Source organism: Chrysemys picta, chromosome 3 (assembly GCF_011386835.1).
Source record: "Chrysemys picta bellii isolate R12L10 chromosome 3, ASM1138683v2, whole genome shotgun sequence".
In the NCBI taxonomy this organism is placed as follows: Eukaryota; Metazoa; Chordata; order Testudines; family Emydidae; genus Chrysemys; species Chrysemys picta.
The window spans coordinates 52806403-52829899 of record NC_088793.1 but is presented as its reverse complement, the minus strand read 5'-3'; the positions used below and the strand labels follow the sequence as shown (position 1 = coordinate 52829899).

General features: G+C 42.3%; 1 protein-coding gene across 1 annotated transcript in view; it reads left to right on the top strand.

Moving 5' to 3' along the window:
* Positions 1–23497, top strand: part of LOC101938928 (protein eyes shut homolog) — a 616724-nt gene that overhangs the window by 99199 nt on the left and 494028 nt on the right. The window contains exons 2-3 of the mRNA XM_065587927.1: positions 1544–1734; positions 3912–4003. Coding sequence (XP_065443999.1) covers positions 1687–1734; positions 3912–4003 — 140 coding nt within the window. The 5' untranslated portion in view covers positions 1544–1686. The remainder of the gene's footprint in view (positions 1–1543; positions 1735–3911; positions 4004–23497) is intronic.

The window sequence follows — 23497 nt, the reverse complement described above, 5'->3', positions numbered from 1 at the left end:
TATGCTTGTGTTTTTGTGTGCCCTGCTCTGACTTTCATGCAGATAAACTCCTTGGTATATGTGCATGAAAAATAACTAGAGGCATGTTAAAACCAGTGTTTGCAAATATATAAATCAGAGGGAGAGGAATCAAAGTCCCTCACTCAGTTTAGTGCACATATTTTAAACAATTCACACACACACCTTTTGTTTTTTATAGTGTAAACACTGTAAAGGTCCAGGCTGTAGTGACACTATTGAAGATAATAGGTGTTTGTCCCCATTAATCAGTTAATTAGACATGTGAAATCTAATCATGAAACAGAAAGTTCATGGTCAGCCCCTCCTCCTTTTGCTCTTCTCCCATTGAGTTCCCAAGTTATTTCCTTCGCCTTGGACACGAATTTGCTGATACCTTAGGTTGGTGCACCATGTCCCATACTAAGGAGTTGATAGTCTCACTCACTCTTTGTTCTTTATGAAGGTCCCTATAAATACTTCTAGATGTGTTCTTTTCTGATGTATTCTGTTCTGTGTCCAAACTTTTTGTTTATCAAATAGTCTTTCATGCTTTGTCTAACTTTAGGATCACCAGGGGCGGCTCTATGGTTTTTGCTGCCCCAAGCACGGCAGTCAGGCGGTTTTCAGCGGCATGCCTGTGGGAGGTCTGCTGGTGCCGCGCCTTCAGCATCCCCGCTGCCGAATTGCCGCCGACGCCGTGGAACTGGCGGACTTCCCGCAGGCATGCTGCCAAAGGTAGCCTGACTGCCACCCTCACAGCGACCGGCAGGCTGCCCCGCATGGCTTGCCGCCCCAGGCACATGCTTGCTGCGTTGGTGCCTGTACCCGCCCCTGAGGATCACACCACTAGAACAGTAACGGCTTCTTTATAGAACAGCAATCTGGCAATCCATCCATACTGTCACCAAACACTACTGCCTGAATCTAACCAGCTCAGCTGATGTGGCATTTGGATGACAAGTTTTGAGGACGGTCCTCAGGGCTGCCCTTAGGGAAAGATTCCTCAACCCAGGGTATGCTTCATATTTTTTCTTCACAGTCCTACCTTCCTTCATTTCTGCCTTTTCATCATCTAGAGTTAATGGTACATGTTTTCATTCCTGGCAGCCATACCATAAGGAAACAATAAGTGAAATCTTGGCCCCATTTAAGTCAATGGCAAAATTGCCATTAACTTAATTGGAGCCAGGATTTCACAAAATATATTTTTCTTTCTTCATAGTTGTTTTCCAAGGTCTGGTAACACTATGGAAGTCACCTTCCCATATCACTCTTCTCCTGGTGTAGGACTTAGTTGCGGCAATTTAATACAAAAAAGCTTAAATATTTATTTACAGCTTTAGAAGTTCTATGCTAGGAAGTCTTTTGGGAGTAGAGAAAAGGACAAATATTTCGGTATTAAATCTGTCTCCCAAATAGAAGCTGTCTGGTAATAGATGAAGAGGAATGTCCCTCATCTGTAGTGGTGTTAGCACAGAAAACAATGAGCAGGTGAGGGAAAAAATCTTTTTACATTTGATTTTCTGTGTGTCTGCATTTATAGATTTCAACTATGCTCAATACCATGGAGATTCTTATCTGGAATTTCAAGGTTTGCAGTTGAAACCACAAAACAACATCCATCTAGAATTTCAGACCTATAGCTGCCAAGGACTCCTTCTGTACATTGAACAGAGCCCAGCAACAATGGGACATTTCTTTATTCAACTCTTCATCAAACATGGTACCTTACAGGTAGAGTATCATTTTTTTTATTTAGAAAAAATAAAACATTTTGGGATTTTGTAATAACTAATGGTTTATTCAGCTTCCAGCTGTATGTTTAGCATCTTGGGGTTTCCCAGTATTTCAAGTGAAATAGTTGCTTTCATTGTGATTTTTCAGAATTCTGCTGCCTGTGATCATCATGACCGATGAGACTAATATTAATGTTGATAGAAAACGAAAATGATATGGAAATCATAGTAAAATTCTCCCTCACAAAATGCACACATTAATAGGTAAAATAGGCAGAATAATTTGAATCTACTTCAGAACTGGTGGAGTTCAAGGTGTTTGTCTTTCACCTAAAAAGCCGTGGAATTATTTTTATATAGAGACAAGGAGAAAAAATAGATGTATCCTCTTGGACCTATTGAAATGAAGGCACTAACCTTACCTTTTGTATATGGGACCACATTTTGCACCTTGTGCAACCTCATTCAAGTGATTAGTATTGCATGGGGAATGAATAATTAAAGTTCTTTTATTGACTTTAGAGAAGAACTTGCAAATAGAGAATACAACTCATTCACTTGTAGTCCTGATCAGGACCTGTTCACTTAAGCTTGAGATACTCATGCAAAATTCCACTGTATCATATCAAACTAGTTAATGTTTGGCATATCAGGACAAAATAAATATGATTACATTTATGTATAAATTTGAAATACTGAAGTACAATTTACAAGTCCTGTGTACTTACAGGCACCATGTTGGGGGGAGTGGGTGGGTGGGTCGGGGCATGGGGGAGGTAGGAAAGAAACTGTCCTAGCAGTGCAATCTCTGCCTTGAGGTGTGGATGGAATTGTCTCCCAAGGGAAGCCTGGAACAATCTGCTGTTGTAGTATGTGTTTAGTCCATGTGCTCTGGGTGGGCCATGTGCTGAAGGTTACCGATTCCTGGGATAGGGAAAATGGGGGCCCAGCAGCAGCTGGGGCTCCTCTGTTAAGCAGGCCCATCAAACCCTCACCCTGACAAGCCAGTACACTGCAGTACAATTTATTCTTTTCAAAATATTCAGTAATGTTTAGTCAAGATTGTTTTAGAAAAGAGTCTGGTAAGCACAATTATAAGTTATTTTGGAATATTTAGTGCCCTAGAATATTTTAGAATTCTAGTGTCCTTTAACCTCCTGGACATCTCTCATTACTATAAAAAATGTCTATGCAGAAGTTACCCTAATTGTACTGCTCTGAGGGGACTCTTGAATATTAGGAATAGATGTAAAAACAAAGCTGTCCTTGAATATGGAGGCTAGTTTGAATTAAATACACAGCCACATACAAGAGAAGATTTTAACATTATGGTTTTGTATTGGAAGGTGGAAAGCTTAGGTGTAAAATAGTGACGTTTCAATGACTGACTACTTATCCAATAGGTTGACATGGGGCAAGAAGTTACACAAGGTTTAGCAAACATTGATAACATTAAGACAAGATTAGTTTTTCTTACTGTAAATTACCGATGCAGAAAAAAAATAGACATTTGTGTATTTTTAGACCAATATTAGTTTCAAAAAAACTTAATTGACAAAAATGTATTCAAAAGCTTTGATATTAATAACTTTCACAGTGTGGTTATCAAATGTCCCAATGTGCCATGTTAAAACTAATTCAATTCACTTTTAGTCATTGACAAACCTTTTCAATTAAATGTAGATTTAAAACCCAATGTACAATGGTTCCATGTATACAATACAGCAATGATTACAAGTACACAAACCATGAAATCAAGTGCTGGTTCACATTAGCTTAGGAAAGTGCATGGTGCTCCTAAATGTTCCAGCTCACATGCTACTGTGCAAGTCTGAAAGTAAGAAGGGGCTACAGACTTTCAAGAAAAGATCATCTGCAGCCAATATTAACTTCAGCTGGAATTGTGGGCGGTTAGTTCCTCTGAAAATCAGGACCATAAACTATGTGTGAAAATACAATATACAGAGATGAAAACATGCACATAGACTTGGAAGAACTATATAATAGTTTTTAATGCAGCAGTTAGATTTCTTGATCTAGGCCTCTAAATATAATGTGAATTTTTCTGGATGCACAGAGTCTTCTTTTAGTTTTTATTTAAACATTTACCACTTTCAATTCCAAGTTTCCAAATATGTAATTATGATAAATTGTGTAACATGTTTTCCTTTGTAGTACCAATTTGTATGTGATGGGGAAGCAGAAGTTAGAAGCATCAATACTACTATTAGAGTGGATGATGGACACAAGTATAGAGTTCACATTAGGTAAGTTTTATTTTCAAACCTCAGTGTTCATAACTGACTGACTGAAAGGTCAACTGAATTGTCCAGCATATCAGTTTCAATGTATTGTGCATCTTGTTACTTATTAATTATATCTACGTATGTACTGGTAAATCAACATGTTATTGTATTTAGATGGTAAGGTTTTTGGGACAGAGACTGTCTTTTTTTGTTCTGTGTTTGTAAAGTGCCTAGCACAATCAGGTCCTGATCCATGACCTGGGGTACCAGGTGCTATGATTTAATAATAATAAATAAATTATTAATTATTTGCAAAAAAGAATTAAAATATAGTATCATTAAGCAGCCCCTCTCTGAAATTCCAAGGATGTACTCACAGGAAATAATTTTCTTTTTTCTCTAAGTCCTTTTATCAACAACTTATTTGGTCAAACATAAACATTCTAAAAAGAAAATACTACTACTCCAGGCTCAATGTCCAGCAAAAACAGGTTGCATCATACTCCAGACACACAGGTGTGAGATTTCCATATGTGTCAGGGTATTAGCAGGCAGAAGAAATAACATGACTCCTGTCCTTTTTCCTGTGCTTTACTAACTTGATAATCACAGCAGCATACTATAGGTGTGGAGGAGATGCATAATTGCATCTGAAGGAGGATAGGAGTAGAAAGAGAATGAGATGGAATGGTTGTTTTTCCATGCCCTCTGACCCCAAATGATGCTTAATTTCCTTGTATAGTATTGTAATGGCAATAGCAGTAATGAAATGCATATTTAATTATTGATGTAAATAATCAGTATAAAACTGACCTTGGAAAAGGTTAAGCCCAGGAACCCCAGGATGGCTGCCTAAAGCAATCTTACGTGAACATTCATTTGGGAAACTGTGCAAGTAAAACAGTCTTTGGGAACCACCACCAAGTTTGATTATATTTAATGTCCACAAGTTGGCAGAGAGCAAGGGTAAGAGAGGAACTGTTTCTTGTCACCAGGGGGACTTACCTAAGGTGGCTGCAAACAGAATTGTCTGTGTATAGCTTTGGCCACTTTTGTTCAAGATAAACAGGACTTGCACTTTTTGAATATAAATAAATTATATTAGAAGGCCCCCAGAATCTGTGTCATCAGTGGAGAACTGACCCTCTGCAAATCCTCCAATCTGCTACCACTCAGCAAAGGGGCAACAATAACATTTACTTGGTTTTACTATAGAGCGCTACAAAAATACATAATGCTAAATAAAGCATCAGTTCTATTACAGTCACTAACAAAAATTCCCAGCAACTCAATATACACAAGATAAAAACATTAACCCCAGTATTTTAAATTTCAGAGCAGGCTTTAGCTATGTCAGTGGGGCAGTGTAAACATCAGGAAGTCCCATTAAAGAATATTCTCTCTGCTGCTGAATTTTGTTACTGCTGTGGAAATGCAGCAAAAGAGCCATTTATGCTTAATTTTCAAGTACATTCCAGCTGTGAATATATTTGTTTCTCTTTCACACAAGGCACATGCCTACATTTTCCACGCTTCAGGATGCATCCACCCTATTTTATGTGCATTGTAGTCATGGAGGTTTTTATTTATAAGAATGGCAATATATATATTGATTGATACGCCCCAAATTTAATTTATAATTAAAGATTAGGAGATTAGGCTGAAAACAAGTAATTGGAGATTCCAGGATTGAAGCAATCTGAAGCAGTCACTGCATGGAGTTTAAGGGTTCACCCCCATCCCCAGTCTGTGGGCAGTCACGGAAGCTGGAACGTGGAATAGTCAGGATGTAGGAAGCCTTTCCCATGACTCCTCTATGTCTGTTGACAACTACCTCTACACTGGGGACAGTCACTGGAGAAGACATAATTTCTTCTGTCACAACAAGGTGACACTGCATCCACACCCTCATTTTTACCTAAAGTTTCTTCAGAATTCTACATTAATCAAGATATTCATCTACAGGTGTTTTACCCCAGCCTCACTCTTCAAGAGAAGAAATGAGTTTCCAAGAAGAGCTCTTGTCTTTTACCTTGACAGGACTAAGTCCTTTAGCACTTCTCCTAGGATTTTTATCTCAATCGTAGAACAAATGAAAGGCCATTTGATCTCCACCTGAAGACTGTCTAATTGTTTCAGGATACATTTTAACCTGTTATCAAGCTTCAGATACTCATCCCCCTCCTAAGGTGATTGCCTACTTCACCAGGGCTCAGCCTACCTCTGTGGCCCTGCTGAAAAACATACCTATCTCAGACATCTGTAGAGTAGCCACCTGGTGTTTACGCATTTTCCCAGCACTACACTATTGTGCCAGCCAGGGCCGGTGCAAGGATATTTTGCGCCCTAAGCGAAACTTCCACCTCGCCCCCTTCTCCCCCCCGCAAAAAATAAATCACATGCATTATACACCATACACGGTCACAGAGTAACATGTTATAATTTAGAATTTATGTTTCTGTGCTTTAAGTTTAGCAAATTTAGAAACAAGTTCCTCCAAGTCAATGCTGTGAGTAATGTCATGTTCTATTGACAAGATAGATAGCCCAACAAGTCTTTGTTGCAACATTGATGTTCACATGTATGTTTTTATCAATTTGAGCTTCGAGAAGCTTCGCTCACCACTGGCCACAGAAACTGGGAGAGTCAAGAGGATGCGAAGAGCAATAACTGTGTTAGGGACACTATCTGTCAGCTTATTTTCCCATATGAAGTTCAATACATCTTGCGGTGATGAACTCCTTTGGACTCGTCTTGCAATAGCTTGCAATTCACTGAACAAGTCAAAGGCATCAATATCTTTGGATTCACCATGTTGCAAAGCTTTCTCCAGATTCAAGCAATGTTTCATAATTCGTTTTGATGTTTTATTTTGCAAACTGTAAACATCATATATGAAGCCAAATACTGAACTAATTTGCTGCATCAATGTGAATCTTTCTTCAACCGAATGTATTGCTGTGTCAATGACTGCAAAGTAAAAGTTCACTTTGAATTTTTCTTTCAGATTATAACTGCTTCCTCTTCTTTCTAATAACGATTGGATCTGGTTCAAAAAGTGCCAGTACATCCAACTCCTCCGCAAGTTCACCTGCATCTACCAAGGTTTTCTCAAAGGCCGCGTCACTTCTGTGGCCCACAAGAAACTTCTTGGTTTCTCCAAGTTGATTAATGGCATCACATATGTCGAATTCTTTTGCCTGAAGTTGTTTGCTAGTCATGTTGATCTCAAACAATATGGCTTACCACAAAACAAGAGAAACAAGAAACTTGAAACTAGAAATGGCTTTTGTAAGAGCCTTTGCATCAACTTGTGACTATTGCCAGATGATCCTGTTAGAGTAGTGTCTTCATAGATGTCTACCAGAGCATCATAGATGTCACCAAGCTGATAGCGAAGAGGTTTCAAGGCATCGATTCGACTTTCCCATCTTGTTTCTCTCAATGGTTTAACTGTGAGATTAGATATGTAGCGTGTTAGAACTTCCCAGCAATGTGTAGAAGCTGAGAAATACACATACACACGTTGAACTAAATCAAAGAAGGTAGTTGCCTCCAAGCAACACTTTGCAGCATCATTAACAACCAAATTCAATGAATGTGCACTGCAAGGAACGAAAAAGGCTCGTGGATTAATATCCAAAATTCTTCGCTGGACACCATTTTCTTCCCCTTTCATATTGCTCCCATTGTCGTAGCCTCGACCGCGCAAGTTTTCTGTAGGCAGTGACATCTCTTCTAACTGGTGAAGAATAGTTTCTGTCATACCAGCTCCAGTTGTCTCCGTAAGTGACACAAATCCCAATTAGTGTTCCTTTATACATACTGATTGTCTCATTCTCGGTCTCTGAAGAAGGCCTATCCACAAACCAAATGATCATGGTCATTTGTTCAATGTGGCCTGCATCTGGTGTACAATCTAGAATGATCGAAAAGTATTTTGCAGCACGAGCAGATGCTAGGATTTTTTGTTTGATGGCATTGGATAGAAGCTGAATAAGCTCATTCTGTATGTCTTTCCCTAGGTAATGTACATGCATCTCCTGGTCCTTAATCCTGCGAAGATGCTCATCCATAAGCGGGTCAAACAAAGCTAGATATTCGACAAATTTGAGGAAGTTCCCATTACCAGAAGTGTGCAGTTTTTCATGTGTTCCCCGAAAGGCCAGGTTTTGCACACCAAGAACTCTGACCAAAGCAATCAGACGTTTTAGTATTTGCTGCCAATACTTTTCTTCTTGCTTAATCAAGCGCAAATGTTCTTCATCAATTGTTCTCTTGTATTTCAATCGCAATTCAAGTTACTTCCATGTTTGAACATTTGTCAAATGTTCACTGCTTTTCTTGTGCTGTGAAAGAATTGCAGACATGTTTTTCCAATTCCTTGAGTCTTTTTCAGAAAGAGATGATATGCCAATAGTACTACTGCCAAACAACTTTCAGCAGAAGCAAAAGACAGAATCACTTGATGTGGAATACTGCAGCCACTGACGGTGCATTTCTTCTCCATTAACAAGTCTACGTTTGTAATGAATTGTCGAGAATTTTCTTTGCTTACTATCTTTGGGAAAATCGAACTGCTGAACTTGTTCCGGCCCATGTTCCACCAGAATTTGTTGGACTTGATCATCGCATTTGGCCCAAGTAGCAGGATCACTAAAGCTCAAATTCAAACGAGCGACATTTTCGCTTTCACGGTCTTCCAAGTTTTGATCCTCGCGTGTCTCATTTGATTCGTCTTCAATATTCAGATTATGTTCTTCAAACTCTTCTTCAACTTGTGAAACTCCCATCCCCACCTCCATCTCTGCTTGATCCTTTGGCATTGAACTACCTTCATCTCTGGCCAGTGGATGGAGATATTTCAGAAACGAACCTTCTTGCTTTCTTTCTTCTTTTTGCTTATCAGGCTTCCGCTTACGAAATTGTGCCCCAGACCCTTTTTTTTATCTGCCATGAGGCTGCATCAACTGAAAACGAAAAAAAAAAATGAAATTTTATTCCTATCAGTTCTTTTTCTTGTTCACTATTAAAAGTAAAGGATAGAGAATACATGTCACTTACTATAATTCACTATTTGAATTTCATCAACTGTTTGACATAAATATTGATTAAGAGATCAAGATGACTTTCCCTTAAAATTAAGCGATGTTGATTGTAATCAGAAATACACCCTTTTTAGTCATGTATACTTCCTTCCTTCATATCAAAATCTGACTGGAAGTGCTGCAGAACCCATTCTGTCCAACAAGCCATACACCTCCAAATGATTAAAAACATCAAATGGTACAAACTCAATTTGAATGAAAAGTTCCATTTTCTAACTAAATAGGTCACACACTCAAATGGTTGCCAAGGGCTCTCTGTGGTGGTATGCGCATGTGCTCTAAATGCCTACTAACTTCCCTGTGAGAATAATCTTTGACTTTGATCCAATGAAAGCAGGATGGAAAAGCCACCCTACCCTCCCCCCCCCCAGAAGACCTAAGACATGATGGCTGGATGACATAAACAGACACCTGTCCCTCACAGGCACTACCTCATAACATGCCAATTTTGCTCAGGACAGAACATCATAGAGGAATATTATGCATTCAGTGGTCTCTACACTGGCCAAGCAACAGCATGATAACTAACCTAACCAGTCCATCCAACTTTTTTGACTGCTTCTTGGGCACTGGTGAGGGGTAGCGGTGCCAGACGGAATCCGGTGACAGGGGTGCACTACAAGTCTACAAACCGAGGCAAGGTGCTGGGCCTAGAGTCCTGCTGAGACTGCTGTCCTGCGCCAAGTGGAGCGCAGCCTCCATGAGGAGAGAACTCAAACAAATATCACGCTCCTTCTGCGTGATTCCCCCAAGAACTTCTTCAGGCAGCTGCTATGGGGGTCACTCACAGGCTTAGCCCTGCCTGTTGCAGGCATAACACAGCAGCAGGGCTTAAAACTCAGACAAGGCCACCCAGAGGATTCAGGGGACCTGGGGCAAAGCAATTTCGGGGGCCCCTTCCATTAAAAAAAAGTTGCAATACTATAGTAACATGTATTTGGAAATGTAAAAAATAACTAGTGAAATACATTCCAAAATTAATTTGTAATAATTTGAAAATACACTAAATACATTATTTAAAAACATTAAAAGCTGTAATGGTATGTATACATTTGCAATTACATAATGGGCTGTTGCTGGGTGATGGTGATGGTTGGTACCAATGGGCTGTCGCTGCCTGGGGGTGGTGCTGCTGTTGCCCAGGGCTGGGTGTGGAGCTGGGCTCTGGGTTTGGGGGTGCCCGGCTCACAGGGGCTGGGCTCAGGGATGTGGGGAGATGGGGTCAGGGGGGTATCCGGCTCAGAGGGGTTGGGCTCGGAGCTGGGGGTCAGGGCTGTGGGGAGGATGGGGTCGGGGGGTTTCTGTCTCAGAGGGGCTGGGCTGGGAGCTGGGGGTCAGGTCTGTGGGTGGGATGGAGTCGGGGGGGTTCCAGCTCAGAGGGACTGGGCTCGGAGCTGGGGGTCAGGGCTGTGTGGGGGATGGGGCTGGGGGGGTGCCCAGCCCCGGCCCCTTACCATGCCCCTTACCCCCTCTCCCAGGAGCCTCCAACATACTCATGGGGGCCCCTGCGGGGCATGGGGCAAATTGCCCCACTTGCCCCCCCCCCCCCCCCCCCTCCGGGCAGCCCTGAACTCAGATACCGGGCATGACAGAGGCTGGAGCAGGAAGAGGGGGGCACTGGGGCAGCTCAGCTCTGCAGGCTGCCATCCTTTCCAGCCACCCACGCACAAGGGGAGTAGGAGCAGGGACCAGTCAAGGACCAAAGGGGCAGGAGCACAGGCGCCTGAGGCCGAGCTGTGTGGGGAAGCGCTTACCTTGCCCAACGCAGGGGTGTCGGGGTCCTCTTTCTTCCACTCCACCAGACTGCTGCCTGAGGATCTTTTCTTCTCCGGGCCCCCCGCTGGGGCTGACCGTGGAGGCTGAGCCAGGAGGCAGCCAGCTGCCCCTTTCCTCCAGAAGCTCTGCTGAGTCGTGCCCGTCGCCATTTCCGGGCTCGTGCCACGTGCCCTACGCGGAGCTGCGGAGTTCTGCCCAGCTGCCGGCGCCCCCGCCGGCCATGAGAAGAATGGCATGGGATGGAGCAGCTGCTGCGCTGGGAGGGAGAGGGAGTCTGAGCCGCTGGCGAGCAGCCCAGGGGTTCCCCTGGGTCAGCATGCCGCCCGCAGCCCAGGAGTTCCCCTGGGTCAGCGCGCCGCCAGCAGCCAAGGGGTTCCCCTTTTGTTTGGGGGGCGGGGGTAAGTGTTTTTTAATATATACTTGCTGCTATGTGTCAGAAGTCAAGGTTGTGTACCTTAGACTTGCAGCAGAAGTAGCGACATTTGTGATGGTCCTTAATTCCTGCGGGAATTTGTTCCACAATATGGGACCAGCCCCTGAGAAAGCTCTGTCTTCTGCATGGATGAGATTTAGAATTGTGGTATAATGTGCCATTGTGCTGGAGCAGTGCAGCTGTACTGTAGCCCTCGGGCTGGAGCTGCAGGCAATCTTTTAAGGATGCTGAACCCAGGTCATAGAATGCCTTAAAGGAATGGAATGAGACCTTGAACTTGATTTAATATTCTATGGGAAGCTAATGTAGAGGTCAGGTTTGATGCGGTCACAGTAGCACATGTTACTGAGGAAGCTAGTTGGAGTTACGTAAAGGCTGATGGCTTCCTGTCCAGGTATATTGCATTGCTATAGTCCGATTCATAAAAGGATTTTCCCTCTTATCCCATGACTGTCTACTTTGCTTAAGAGCCTTTGATGAGGGATCTTGTCAAAGGCTTTCTGAAAATCCAGGTACACTATATCCACTGGATCACTCTTGTCCACGTGCTTCTTGACTCCCTCAAAGAATTCTAATGGATTGGCAAGGCATTATTTCTCTTTACAAAAGCCATGTTGACTGTTCCCCAACATATTGTGTTTATCCGTGAGTCTGATAACTTTGTTCTTTACTATAGTTTTGACCAGTTTGCCTGGTATTGAAATTAGGCTTCATATCTGAAGACTTTTTGAAAAAATCAGTGTTAAACATTAGCTATCCGCCAGTCATTTAAGCGCTAGGTTACATACCACAATGAGTAGTTCTTCAATTTCATATTTGAGTTCTTTCAGAACATTTGGATGACAACTATCTCATCCTGGTGACTTATTACTGTTTAATTTATTTTTTTGTCCTAAAACCTTTATAGACACCTCAACTTGGGACGGTTCTTCAGATTTGTCACATAAAAGAATGGCTCAGGTGTGGTAATCTCCCTCATGTCCTCTGCAGTGAAAACTGATGTAAAGAATTTATTTAGATTTTCCACAAGCAAGGCAGGCACAGCCGCACAAAGGCTCTGCATCCTCCACTCATTCCCTGTCAGCATGGTTCCAGTACACCACATTGACAGGGCTCCCGCAGGGCCTTCCTTTATAATCAAGGATTGATGTTTTATCTTTCTATGGAGAATTCCAGGGGACTATTCATGGGTATCATACACATCTTCCTCAGCCTACCTACTCTCCATCCTCTCCCTTTTGAGATCCCTGGACCAACAGATTACCCCCCCCCCCCAGAGAAGTCCAAAGGACTGGAAGGAGGAAATGATACTTCAAAGATAGTTGAATCCCCTTTCCACATTAGAGAGGGAGATCAATATTTGGAAGGTCTTTCTTCCGCACACAGAACGGCAAACCATGGCCACTGGGAGGGGCTGTCCTGTGGACAGTCATCATCAGCAAAATGTCTCATGGGCCACAATCAGATTACCCTGATGGGGGGGCCATAGGTTTCCCACCACTGGTCTACTAACTTATAGCCCTTTTCCCTGAGGGGGCTAAGACACTGGAATGTGCACCTCCACAGTTTAAAATAGCCTGTATATGTTAGTTTTCAGGGCATGCTACTGAGATGTCTTTTCCCCCTGGCTTTCTGGGAGGGAAGGGAAGTTGATTGCTGGAGTGGGAGTCTTTCTCCCTTTTGGTTTGGGGAAACTGCTGTGCTTGCTTTCATTGTTTATGTTCATTTGCATTTTTTATGTAAGTCAAAGGAGTTCTGAGCCTTTGAATGGGTGATTTCTAATACAACAGGCTGGCAGGGAAAATACTCAACTATCGCTTGTTTCAAGCTTGATGTGGACACAGTACCCTCCACCTACTGGATGTGCTTAATGGGTCCATCTCCTAGAGAACCAATTAAAGCCTTATGATACTTAATGGCAGTGGCTGCTGCTGCTGAATTAGAACAGTAATTCCAATTAGTTGGAAAACTTCAGGAAATTAAGTAATGCATAACATTTATATAATGGTGTACATATTAAAAGCGCCATCCTCTTGCTGTTTGCTCTTCTAACATTTTCAGCTCCTCTTTAGATGGTATGCTCACAGTGAGAAGTATGTAGAGTACTTGTCTAGCTATGCCAAAAGAATGACAGGAGACATTAGGTATGGGTTTAAGCAAGCCACAACTTTATTATTAGACAGATGTCTGCGACTAACCCGATGGATAAAATATGGGCAGTACAGGTGCAAAATTTATGTCCCTCCAGCAGATTCACTGCCGGGACCTTACCAATTCCAGCCAATTATTGGGGGGGCTTCCACAGCTCCCCCCCTATTTATCCAGGTCCCTCCAGCAATTCCCTTGCTGGGACTTTACCGCCCATGCTCAGTTAAGATGGAGACTCCTATAATTGGTACAGCAGGGACCCAACCCCCCCAACTCTCCCCGGCTTGCTCAATTACCAAGCACCTCTCCTTAATTCCTTTTTCAAGCCATTTTTTCATTCTTTTGTGGCTTAATTTATGGAGTACCTGCACTGAACATCCGCCAAAAGGTGGTGCCAGCCATTAGCTTGGCTGCCTCCTCCCCACACCCAGCCGGGTTCCCAGACATCTCCAAAAGGTCTTTTGCCTAGCCGCCCTACTGGGGATAAAGGACCCATTGCCCATGTGTAGTCGTTGAGGGGCACCAGCAGCTGCATTGTCCTTGACCCGGTACTGCAACAACCGCTCTCCAAGGAGGGCCACCTAGGGAACCCCTTCCCTGGATCCTTGAGTTGAAAAGACTCCTTAAAAGAAAACTAAATAAACAACTTGTAAGATGGACCAAAAATCTCCATTCCGCCAACCACATCACATTCCGAGGTTTCAGATAGCTCGCGGCGTGTGCTGCAGCTCCTCTCTGGGTAGGCCTGTACTATAACCCTGCATAGATGAGGAAGGCAGCCTCCCAATTTTCTCATGTTCTAGGCACCCTCTGTCTCTTGAGGAGTTTGCTATTTTGCTTGCCTTGCCCATGTTTACTGTGTGTCACACCTCCCTGTGCACTAGGGACAATATATCCACGTATTCGCCCCTCAGGATTTTATCTTTAGTTGTACTGAGTGGGTGAACTCCCATCGGCGCAGCCACCCCGGCATAACCGTACTCAGGACTGCATGGAGGGAGTTCCACAGAGCTCTGCTCCCCCAGACACCTCCCAGGAATCTCTATCTGTCCCATGAGGTTACACGCCCTGGTGGCCGATGAGTCCCCATGTGCCCAGGGGCTTCGTTTCCAACACGGGTTCACTACCTTTGCCAGGAGCCTGCCCCTGTCCTGCTGCCCAAACTTAAGCCAAGGCTGGGCCTGCCCTGTGACCCCATGCAGACCCCGCACACCTAGCTGCCTGAAGCTGCTGTAGTAAATACAAATTAGCTTGCAGCAGCTGTGTAATACCATCAGTGCCCACACTGAAGGTGCGGCTTCTGACCTCCCACTCCTGGGCCCAGAGTATTTCAGAGTGTTTACTACCCCAATAGGCTGACTCCTGTCCCCCTTAGGTGAAGTCACTAAGTGCCTGGTTGAGCATGATCCTTGCACCTGGCAGTGGCCCCTGCAACTGCCACCCTTTGCCAGGCTGGAAGGCCAGGTGCCACCCATGCCCCCCCACCTCTGTGGTTCAGGTAACACTCACCCCCAGGGATCAGCATTACCGCCGTCCCTTGGGTTCAGTGGAAGAGAACAGCCTGGTTACGGGTGACCTTGTGCCCTTTGGAAGCGCTGTAATGCTGTGGAGAAAACCTCAGAAACAACTTCACTGACCATTTGCTGCACAGCTCTGCTGACTACCCCATTAATGCACACAGCCTGCCCACCTGCATGCATGGACACTTCCTTTCATTCATTTCCCTTCCTCATTCCATGAGGCTGCCCTGGGTTATGCCTTGGGTTATTAAACACACCACCCTGGGCATTAGCAGCCCCCGTACTTGTGAGCTCCTCTTGCCCCTGCTGCAATAGTGTCTGCCTTGGGTCCCTTCCAGCCCTTGGTTTCCATTGGGACTGCCCTGTGCTGCAGCTGCTGCCTCTGCTTATCCCCTTTTAAGCAAAGGTACAGGCACCTGAGCAGCAACCTGAGCCCTAAAGAATTGCAGTCTGATACATCTACTTGCCGCACAGCTGGTACATGAAACAGTTAAATTTCCTTGCCCCCCTCCCGAACCAAAACAGGTTAATTGTTTCAGACACTGACTAGCTTCCCTTGCAAATTCACCCTCCCCAATTGCAGCTTCCAGCCTGCCTGTGAGTGGAAGTACCTGTGGCAGGGGGATACTAGTTCCCCTTCTTTCCATTGTCCCCTTTCTATGTAATTTGCCTCTGCCTGCCCTTCCCTGTCTCTGGGGACATGGGCGTAACAGCCCCCCTGTTTTCCCAAGCTCACCCTTCTCTGTGCCCCTAGAGCCATGCTGCTTCCCAGTGCTGTTTGTTGCTTTTCTGGAGCCATGCTGCTTCCACTTGGTCCTGCAGCAAGCCATGCATGGGTGCCTCCCTGCCTGCTGCCCGGCCTATTCTGAGTAAAGAAAGGAGGGGCCAGGCCCAACTGACCATTCCTAGGTGGTGAGTCATCCACTACACTGACTGCTCTTCCAGGAGCTTTATGTCTTCCCTCCTCCCCCAAGCCAGAAAGCATTGCCTTCTTCTCCCGGCCAGCCAGCCAAACTCCTCCCTGCTTAAGTGCAGGGTGGTGATTCATCTCTCTGTGCTTCTAACTGTGAGCTTCTGCTTTCCATGTCAAGTACCATGTTAGGCACCTTACAGCTTCCCCTACTGCTGACTCTGGGCATGCATCAAGTTCATTTCCTCTTTCAGTGTAGCTTGAAACCCCTCCCAGCTCAGTGGTCTTGTTTGGGAAGTTTTCAAGATCACTACAGCTCAGCGCCTGGAACAGCAGCATTGGTAATTTAATGGAATCTTCTTCATAGGAAAATCTGCTTAAAAAAAGAAAATACCCATCCCTTAGTGCATCCCGATTCTCAAATAAATTGGCTTCGCTGTATTTTGTATTATCTACTTTGGAAATACTGAGGAAGTCAGCACAAAAGTCTGACTAAGTTCAATTACTGTCTTTCGTTGTGTAGCTTAGCTTTGGAAGGCAACATAAGGATTGAAGCTTTTGAAAAGTGATGCTGTTGTCAAATGCTTCTTAAGTCATGGAAATACAGAAAAGAGCAATAAGTAGATCACAAAGCATTCAAAAGATTAGTATTTGTTGTTGTGGAAGATAAAGAAATGAAAGCTGAGATATTTTTGATGTGTATCAAAATCAAGCAAAGGTGAGACAGTACTAGCAGTAGGACAGAGAAGGCTGCAGGTTTAATCAGAGCCAGTTAACCTGTTTCTAGTCAGGTTTCAGAGTAGCAGCCATGTTAGTCTGGATCCGGAAAAAGAACAGGATTACTTGTGGCATCTTAGAGACTAACAAATTAATTTGAGCATAAGTTTTCTTGGGCTACAGCCCACTTCATTGGATGCATAGAATGCAGCATATAGTAAGGAGATATATATATACACATACAGAGAACATGAAAAGGTGGGAGTTGCCCTACCAACTCTAAAAGGCTAATTCATTAAGATGAGCAATTATCAGCAGGAGAAAAAAAACTTTTGTAGTGATAATCAAGATGACCCATTTCAGACAGTTTGACAAGAAGGTGTGAGGATACTTAACATGGGGAAATAGATTCAATGGCTCAGCCATTCCCAGTTTCTATTCAAGCCTAAATTGATGGTATCTAGTTTGCATATTAATTCAAGTTGAGCAGTTTCTCATTGGAGTCTGTTTTTGAAGCTTTTCTATTGCAAAATTGCCACCTTTAAGTCTGTTACTGAGTGACAAGAGAGGTTGAAGTGTTCTCCTACTGGTTTTTGAATGTTATGATTCCTGATGTCAGATTTGTGTCCATTTATTCTTTTGCGTAGAGACTGTCCAGTTTGGCCAAGGTACATGGCAGAGGGGTATTGCTGGCACATGATGGCATATATCACATTGGTAGATGTGCAGGTGAATGAGCCCCTGATGGCATGGCTGATGTGATTAGGTCCTATGATGATGTCACTTGAATAGATATGTGGACAGAGTTGGCATTGGGCTTTGTTGCAAGGATAGGCTCCTGGGTTAGTGTTTTTGTTCTGTGGTGTGTGGTTGCTAGTGAGTATTTGTCTCAGGTTGGGGGGCTGTCTATAAGCGAGGACAGGTCTATCTCCCAAGATCTGTGAGAATGAGGGATCATCTTTCAGCATAGGTTGTAGATCTTTGATGTGCTGGAGAGGTTTTAGTTGGGGGCTGAAGGTGACAGCTAGTGGCGTTCTGTTATTTTCTTTGTTGGGCCTGTCCTGTAGTAGGTGACTTCTGGGTACTCTTCTGGCTCTGTCAATCTGTTTTTTTCCCTTCAGCAGGTGGGTATTGTAGTTTTAAGAATGCTTGATAGAGATCTTGTAGGTGCTTGTCTCTGTTTGAGGGATTGGAGCAAATGTGGTTGTATCTTAGAGCTTGGCTGTAGACAATGGATCGTGTGGTGTGTCCTGGGTGGAAGCTGGAGGTATGTAGGTAAGTATAGCAGTCAGTAGGTTTCCAATATAGGGTGGTATTTAGGTGACCATCGCTTATTAGCACAGTAGTGTCCAGGAAATGGACCGCTTGTGTGGATTGGTCTAGGCTGAGGTTGATAGTAGGATGGAAATTGTTGAAATCATGGTGGAATTCCTCAAGGGCTTCTTTTCCATGGGTCCAGATGATGAAGATGTCATCAATGTAGCACAAGTAGAGTAGGGGAGTTAGGGGACGAGAGCTAAGGAAGCGTTGTTCTAAGTCAACCATAAAAATGTTGGCATACTGTGGGGCCATGTGGGTACCCATAGCAGTGCCGCTGACTAGAAGGTATATATTGTCCCCAAATGTGAAATAGTTGTCGGTGAGGACAAAGTCACAAAATTCAGCCACCAGGCTTGCCGTGACATTATCAGGGATACTGTTCCTGATAGCTTGTAGTCTATCTTTGTGTGGAATGTTGGTGTAGAGGGCTTCTACATCCATAGTAGCCAAGATGGTGTTTTCTGGAAGATCACCAATGGATTGTAGTTTCCTCAGGAAGTCAGTGGTGTCTCGAAGATAGCTGGGAGTGCTGGTAGTGTAGGGCCTGAGGAGAGAGTCCACATAGCCAGACAATCCTGCTGTCAGGGTGCCAATGCCTGAGATGATGCGGGGTCCAGGATTTCCAGGTTTATGGATCTTGGGTAGCAGATAGAATACCCCTGGTTGGGGTTCTAGGGATGTGTCTGTACAGATCTGTTCCTGTGCTCTTTCAGGGAGTTTCTTGAGCAGATGGTCTAGTTTCTTTTGGTAATCCTCAGTGGGATCAGAGGATAATGGCCTGTAGAATGTAGGGTTAGAGAGCTGCCTAGCAGCCTCTCGTTCATATTGCAACTTATTCATCATGATGACAGTACTTCCTTTGTCAGCTTTTCTGATTATGATGTCAGAGTTGTTCCTGAGGCTGTTGATGGCATTGTTTTCCGCACGGCTGAGGTTATGGGGCAAGTGATGCTGCTTTTCCACAATTTCAGCCCAGGCACGTCGACGGAAGCAATCTATGTAGAAGTCCAGTCTGTTGTTTCGACCGTCAGGAGTCCACACAGAATCCTGCTGGTAGGGAGGATTCTGTGGGTTAGTATGTTGTTCAGAGGTGTGTTGGAAATATTCTTTTAGTCGGAGATGTCAAAAGTAGGATTCTAGGTCACCGCAGAACTGTATCATGTTCGTGGGCCTGGATATATATATACTGGTACATGGGAGAAGCAGGAAAAAACCCGCTGGTCTAGAGGAGGATTGGGATTAGGATTATTATGATTTTCATTTTCTGACCCCAAATGAAGTGACTCTGGAAACTGGAGAAGAGTCTATTAGAGAGGGATAATGGATACAAAGGGGGTGGGGGAGTAGAAACAGATGATGATGATATCAGCAAAAAAGCAAAGAGAGGAATAACCAAAATGTTATAGTTGCAAGATCCCTAGCCAACAAAAAAATAAAATCAGGTGGTGATAACCCTGTGAAAGTAGCTGACTGGATTAAAAAAAATAGAGGATATAGTAAGAGCAGGTGGCTGCAGATGGAGGTCTTCTATATTCATGCAGTTTTGAATTAGATTAATGGTGAAATATGATTAGTATGGTGATCACAATCTTTTATTGACAGGTTTCAGAGTAGCAGCCGTGTTAGTCTGTATCCGCAAAAAGAAGAACAGGAGTACTTGTGGCACCTTAGAGACTAACAAATTTATTAGAGCATAAGCTTTCGTGGACTACAGCCCACTTCTTCGGATGCATATAGAATGGAACATATACTGAGGAGATATATATACACACATACAGAGAGCATAAACAGGTGGGAGTTGTCTTACCAACTCTGAGAGGCCAATTTTTTTTTCTCTTAATTAATTGGCCTCTCAGAGTTGGTAAGACAACTCCCACCTGTTTATGCTCTCTGTATGTGTGTATATATATCTCCTCAGTATATGTTCCATTCTATATGCATCCGAAGAAGTGGGCTGTAGTCCACGAAAGCTTATGCTCTAATAAATTTGTTAGTCTCTAAGGTGCCACAAGTACTCCTGTTAATCTTTTATTGGAATGTGCACAGTCTGATAGCACATAGTCAAGAACTAAAAAAATATATCCTGGAAATGAAAACTAAACAAGACATCATATGTATCCAGGAAATAATCTCAGTTAAAAACCTTGCTTTTAAAACTCCAGGGTATATTGCCTTTAGGCAAAACTGAAAACTAGGAAGAGGAGAAAGCTTTTGTACTTTCATAAGGGCAAGATTAAACTACATAGCAGTAGAGAATGAAGAAGTAAGCCTTTAAAATAATGCTGTTGAGATCCCAATGCAGAAGAGAAATATTTCTTTAAGGATTTATAATTATCTGTAACCAATGTGTGAAATTAGAAAAGCTCAGAGATACAAGAAACAGTGAAGAATGCTAAAACACTGCTGATGGTATACACAGCTTTAATCAGACCTGTTATTGACTTTGACTGCCACACTTTTGGGGCAGTATAACAATCAGAACTTAAAAATTAGATTTTAATACAAGCCCAGGCACTACAAATTGTGTATGGTGCATTTATTACAACACATGCATGCGTACTAATGGTACCTTTTAGTGAAATACCTATTATACTACTGGACCTAACTTTCTGGGCCACAGTAAATGGGAACTGCAATGATGAAAGTACCAAACAAAGAGATGAGGGTTGTTGAGAAATTCAGTAGGTGACCTATACCACACAATTTTAGAACTCAACATGCTGTTTGAGTTAAAGTGTGAATGCAGGAGTTGAAAGACAAGGAAAAGCTGAACAAAGTCAAAACTTTTTGTCATGGAACAATTAATTAGGGATGGAGAGTCACATGTCCAAACGTGAATTTAGATTTATTTTATAAACTTAAGGGTAAAAAACAGACAGTAGGTATAAAAAATGAAGTATACCAATATATTGATGAAAAGTGGAGTTGTTTGTCTAATATATATAGATGGAAAAAGAAAGAAACAAAAAAGAAAAAAAAACAAAAGCAGGAAGAGTAGGGGATGCATATTGTATATCAAAATTGGGAATAAGGACTTCTAAAAGAATAGCCAGTTATGTAGCTGTCATGACAACCAAGCTAGTAGCAATAATGATAGTATTAAATTGGATCTGGGATGTATGCCCAGCAGCCATGGTCATTTTTTTTTATTCAATCTCAAGCCTGATGGCGATAAATAAGGGTATCTCAGTAGGTAGAAGTGATTTAATCAGTGAAATTATATTTCTAATAACAGGGTTAGTACAGATGGGGATTCATGTAGCATTAACTTGGATCCCAGCATATTGGAGTAACAGGGAATGAAATGACACAAAGCAGCCAACAAATCTGTTAGGGGAAAAAATGGAGGAAGGATTGACATACAAATACCCTTGAGTAAAGAGGAATTCAAAAGCTTAGTACAGAAAATTTTGAAAGAAAAATGGCAAGAAATTTTGATTAATGAAAAAAGAGGAAGAAGATTTTTTCGAATTGTACCCAGAGTTGAGAATAATGGCAAACTTCAGGGCCTGGATAGGACTAATGAAGTGCTTTTGTTGAGAATACTATCTGGCCATTGTGGCATAAACAAAAATCTTTTTCAAATCAATAGACACAAAGATGGACTGTGTGCACGCTGTAAGGTAGAAGAAACAATTCATCATCTTTTAGGGGTACATAAGGGCTTTCATAAAGAAAGGGGAAAGTTTTCTGAGAAATTCAAATTTCTTAACAAAAATATCAGGGAAATGGGATATTATTAAAAAAGCATTGTTACATTCCCTGATTGACATAGGACAGAGATCTTGCTCTTTAGATGGCAGGTGTGCAGTGATCTTGATCATTTTGTTGGTTTCTTGCCTTAAGTAATCACCTAGACAGCTCCCTCCTATTTGCTACCCATGTAGGGTAGCCAGGTTACATCACTAGAAGATTTTATGGGAAATTGGGCTTGTTACATGGTCAAGTTCCTGCTCCTACTTAAGGTACCATAGGGTTGGCCCTACCAATGTTTCATTCTCCAGCAGAATCTCCTAGCAGGAAATCCACTCACACTTTGCAATCCGAAAATGTGATCCATTAAATTACAGCAAAGATGAATACTTCTGCTGTACAGTGACACTATTATGGCACAGCAGCAAAGCATGACATTTAATCCAACTGAGATGTCTGTATTGGGTGGGATCAAGCAAATCAAGTAAAAACTGGGTTTGTAAACTATGGAGTAAGAAAAAAATTGAAATATAAGATTTTTAAAATAGAAAACATTTGCGGTATATTATTCAAAATATCTGTTTATATGTTATCAGTTCACTCTACTAACCTGCACACTATATTTAGAGAGTGTAATTTTGATCTTAATCTTTCCACAGATAAATAGAGAAGCAGTTAGACTATGGTAATAAGGTTCCCTCCTGGGGGTAATGTCCCATATTAGTACATGTCAAAATTTGATACTCTAAATGTAATCTTTTTATTTGGGGGGGGTCAAGTGTTCAAAATAAAGGAATGGGGCTTCAAAGCAATACAATTTCAAGCAAAACAATGTTTTCAGATGACACTAATTTTCTACAAGTACCTAATCCTCCCTTTTCAAGGCTTGGCAGCACTGCAGCACTAATGAGTTTACTGATGCTAGAAGTGAATCACTATATGGATAAATTTCTGAACATCTGAATCTAAGTGCTCAACCCTGACCACTATAATTGTCACAGGGTACATACATTGGAGGTATATGGGCCAGATGCTAAAAATTAATTTTACTTTAACAGTATTTGCTACCAATAGGATCACAGACTCAAGCTAGTAAGCGCCGTGATTTTACACCTTCCGAGTTTCTTATTTAAGGAAAACTAATTTCTACCACCCAAACAAAGTTATCTGTGTGCACAAAATACCAGAAATGTGTCTCTTATGCTCTCTTGCATTTATCTTAGGTATGTACAATGAACCTATCAGTTTAGTACTAAGATGCTTTCTATAAGGAGAACAACAACTTCTAGCTTGTTCTTTTCCTCTATAAAATATTAGCTTATAGTCCCTAAAAAGACAACCTTATTACTCTGCCCACTTTATTTTGTATTGAAAAAACTAACATTGATCCGGACTATCCTAACCACAGTTTTAGAAAATTAATTATTTGGAAAACTGATTTAATAATTCCTTGTAGATCACTTGGATATGGCACTACTTCTTTACACTAAAGAACCACTTAACGATGTATCCTGAGGAAAAGCCTCAGCGAAATACATATGTTGTTGACAATATCTTTAGAAGATATGGAGTTTATGGATATGTAGTAGTCAGAGGGTTTTTTTTATTTCACCAGATGGGTGGGGGGTGGAGGTTAAAAAAAGGAAACCAAAATAATCTAATTTGCTTGGGAAGTAAAAAAAACTTGTATTTTGTTTAGTTTTATTCCTGTAATGATGGAAGTTTAAACTATAATGGAGAGGCTACTCTTGGCAAAGCAGTTCTACCACTAGAAAATAATAGTATCCTGTTTCTGAAACTCTTTGTTACATAAAACATGGGGAACTTACATAATACACATAATTTAATAACCTCTCTTAATCCTCCATTAAACTGGAAATAAATTTCAGT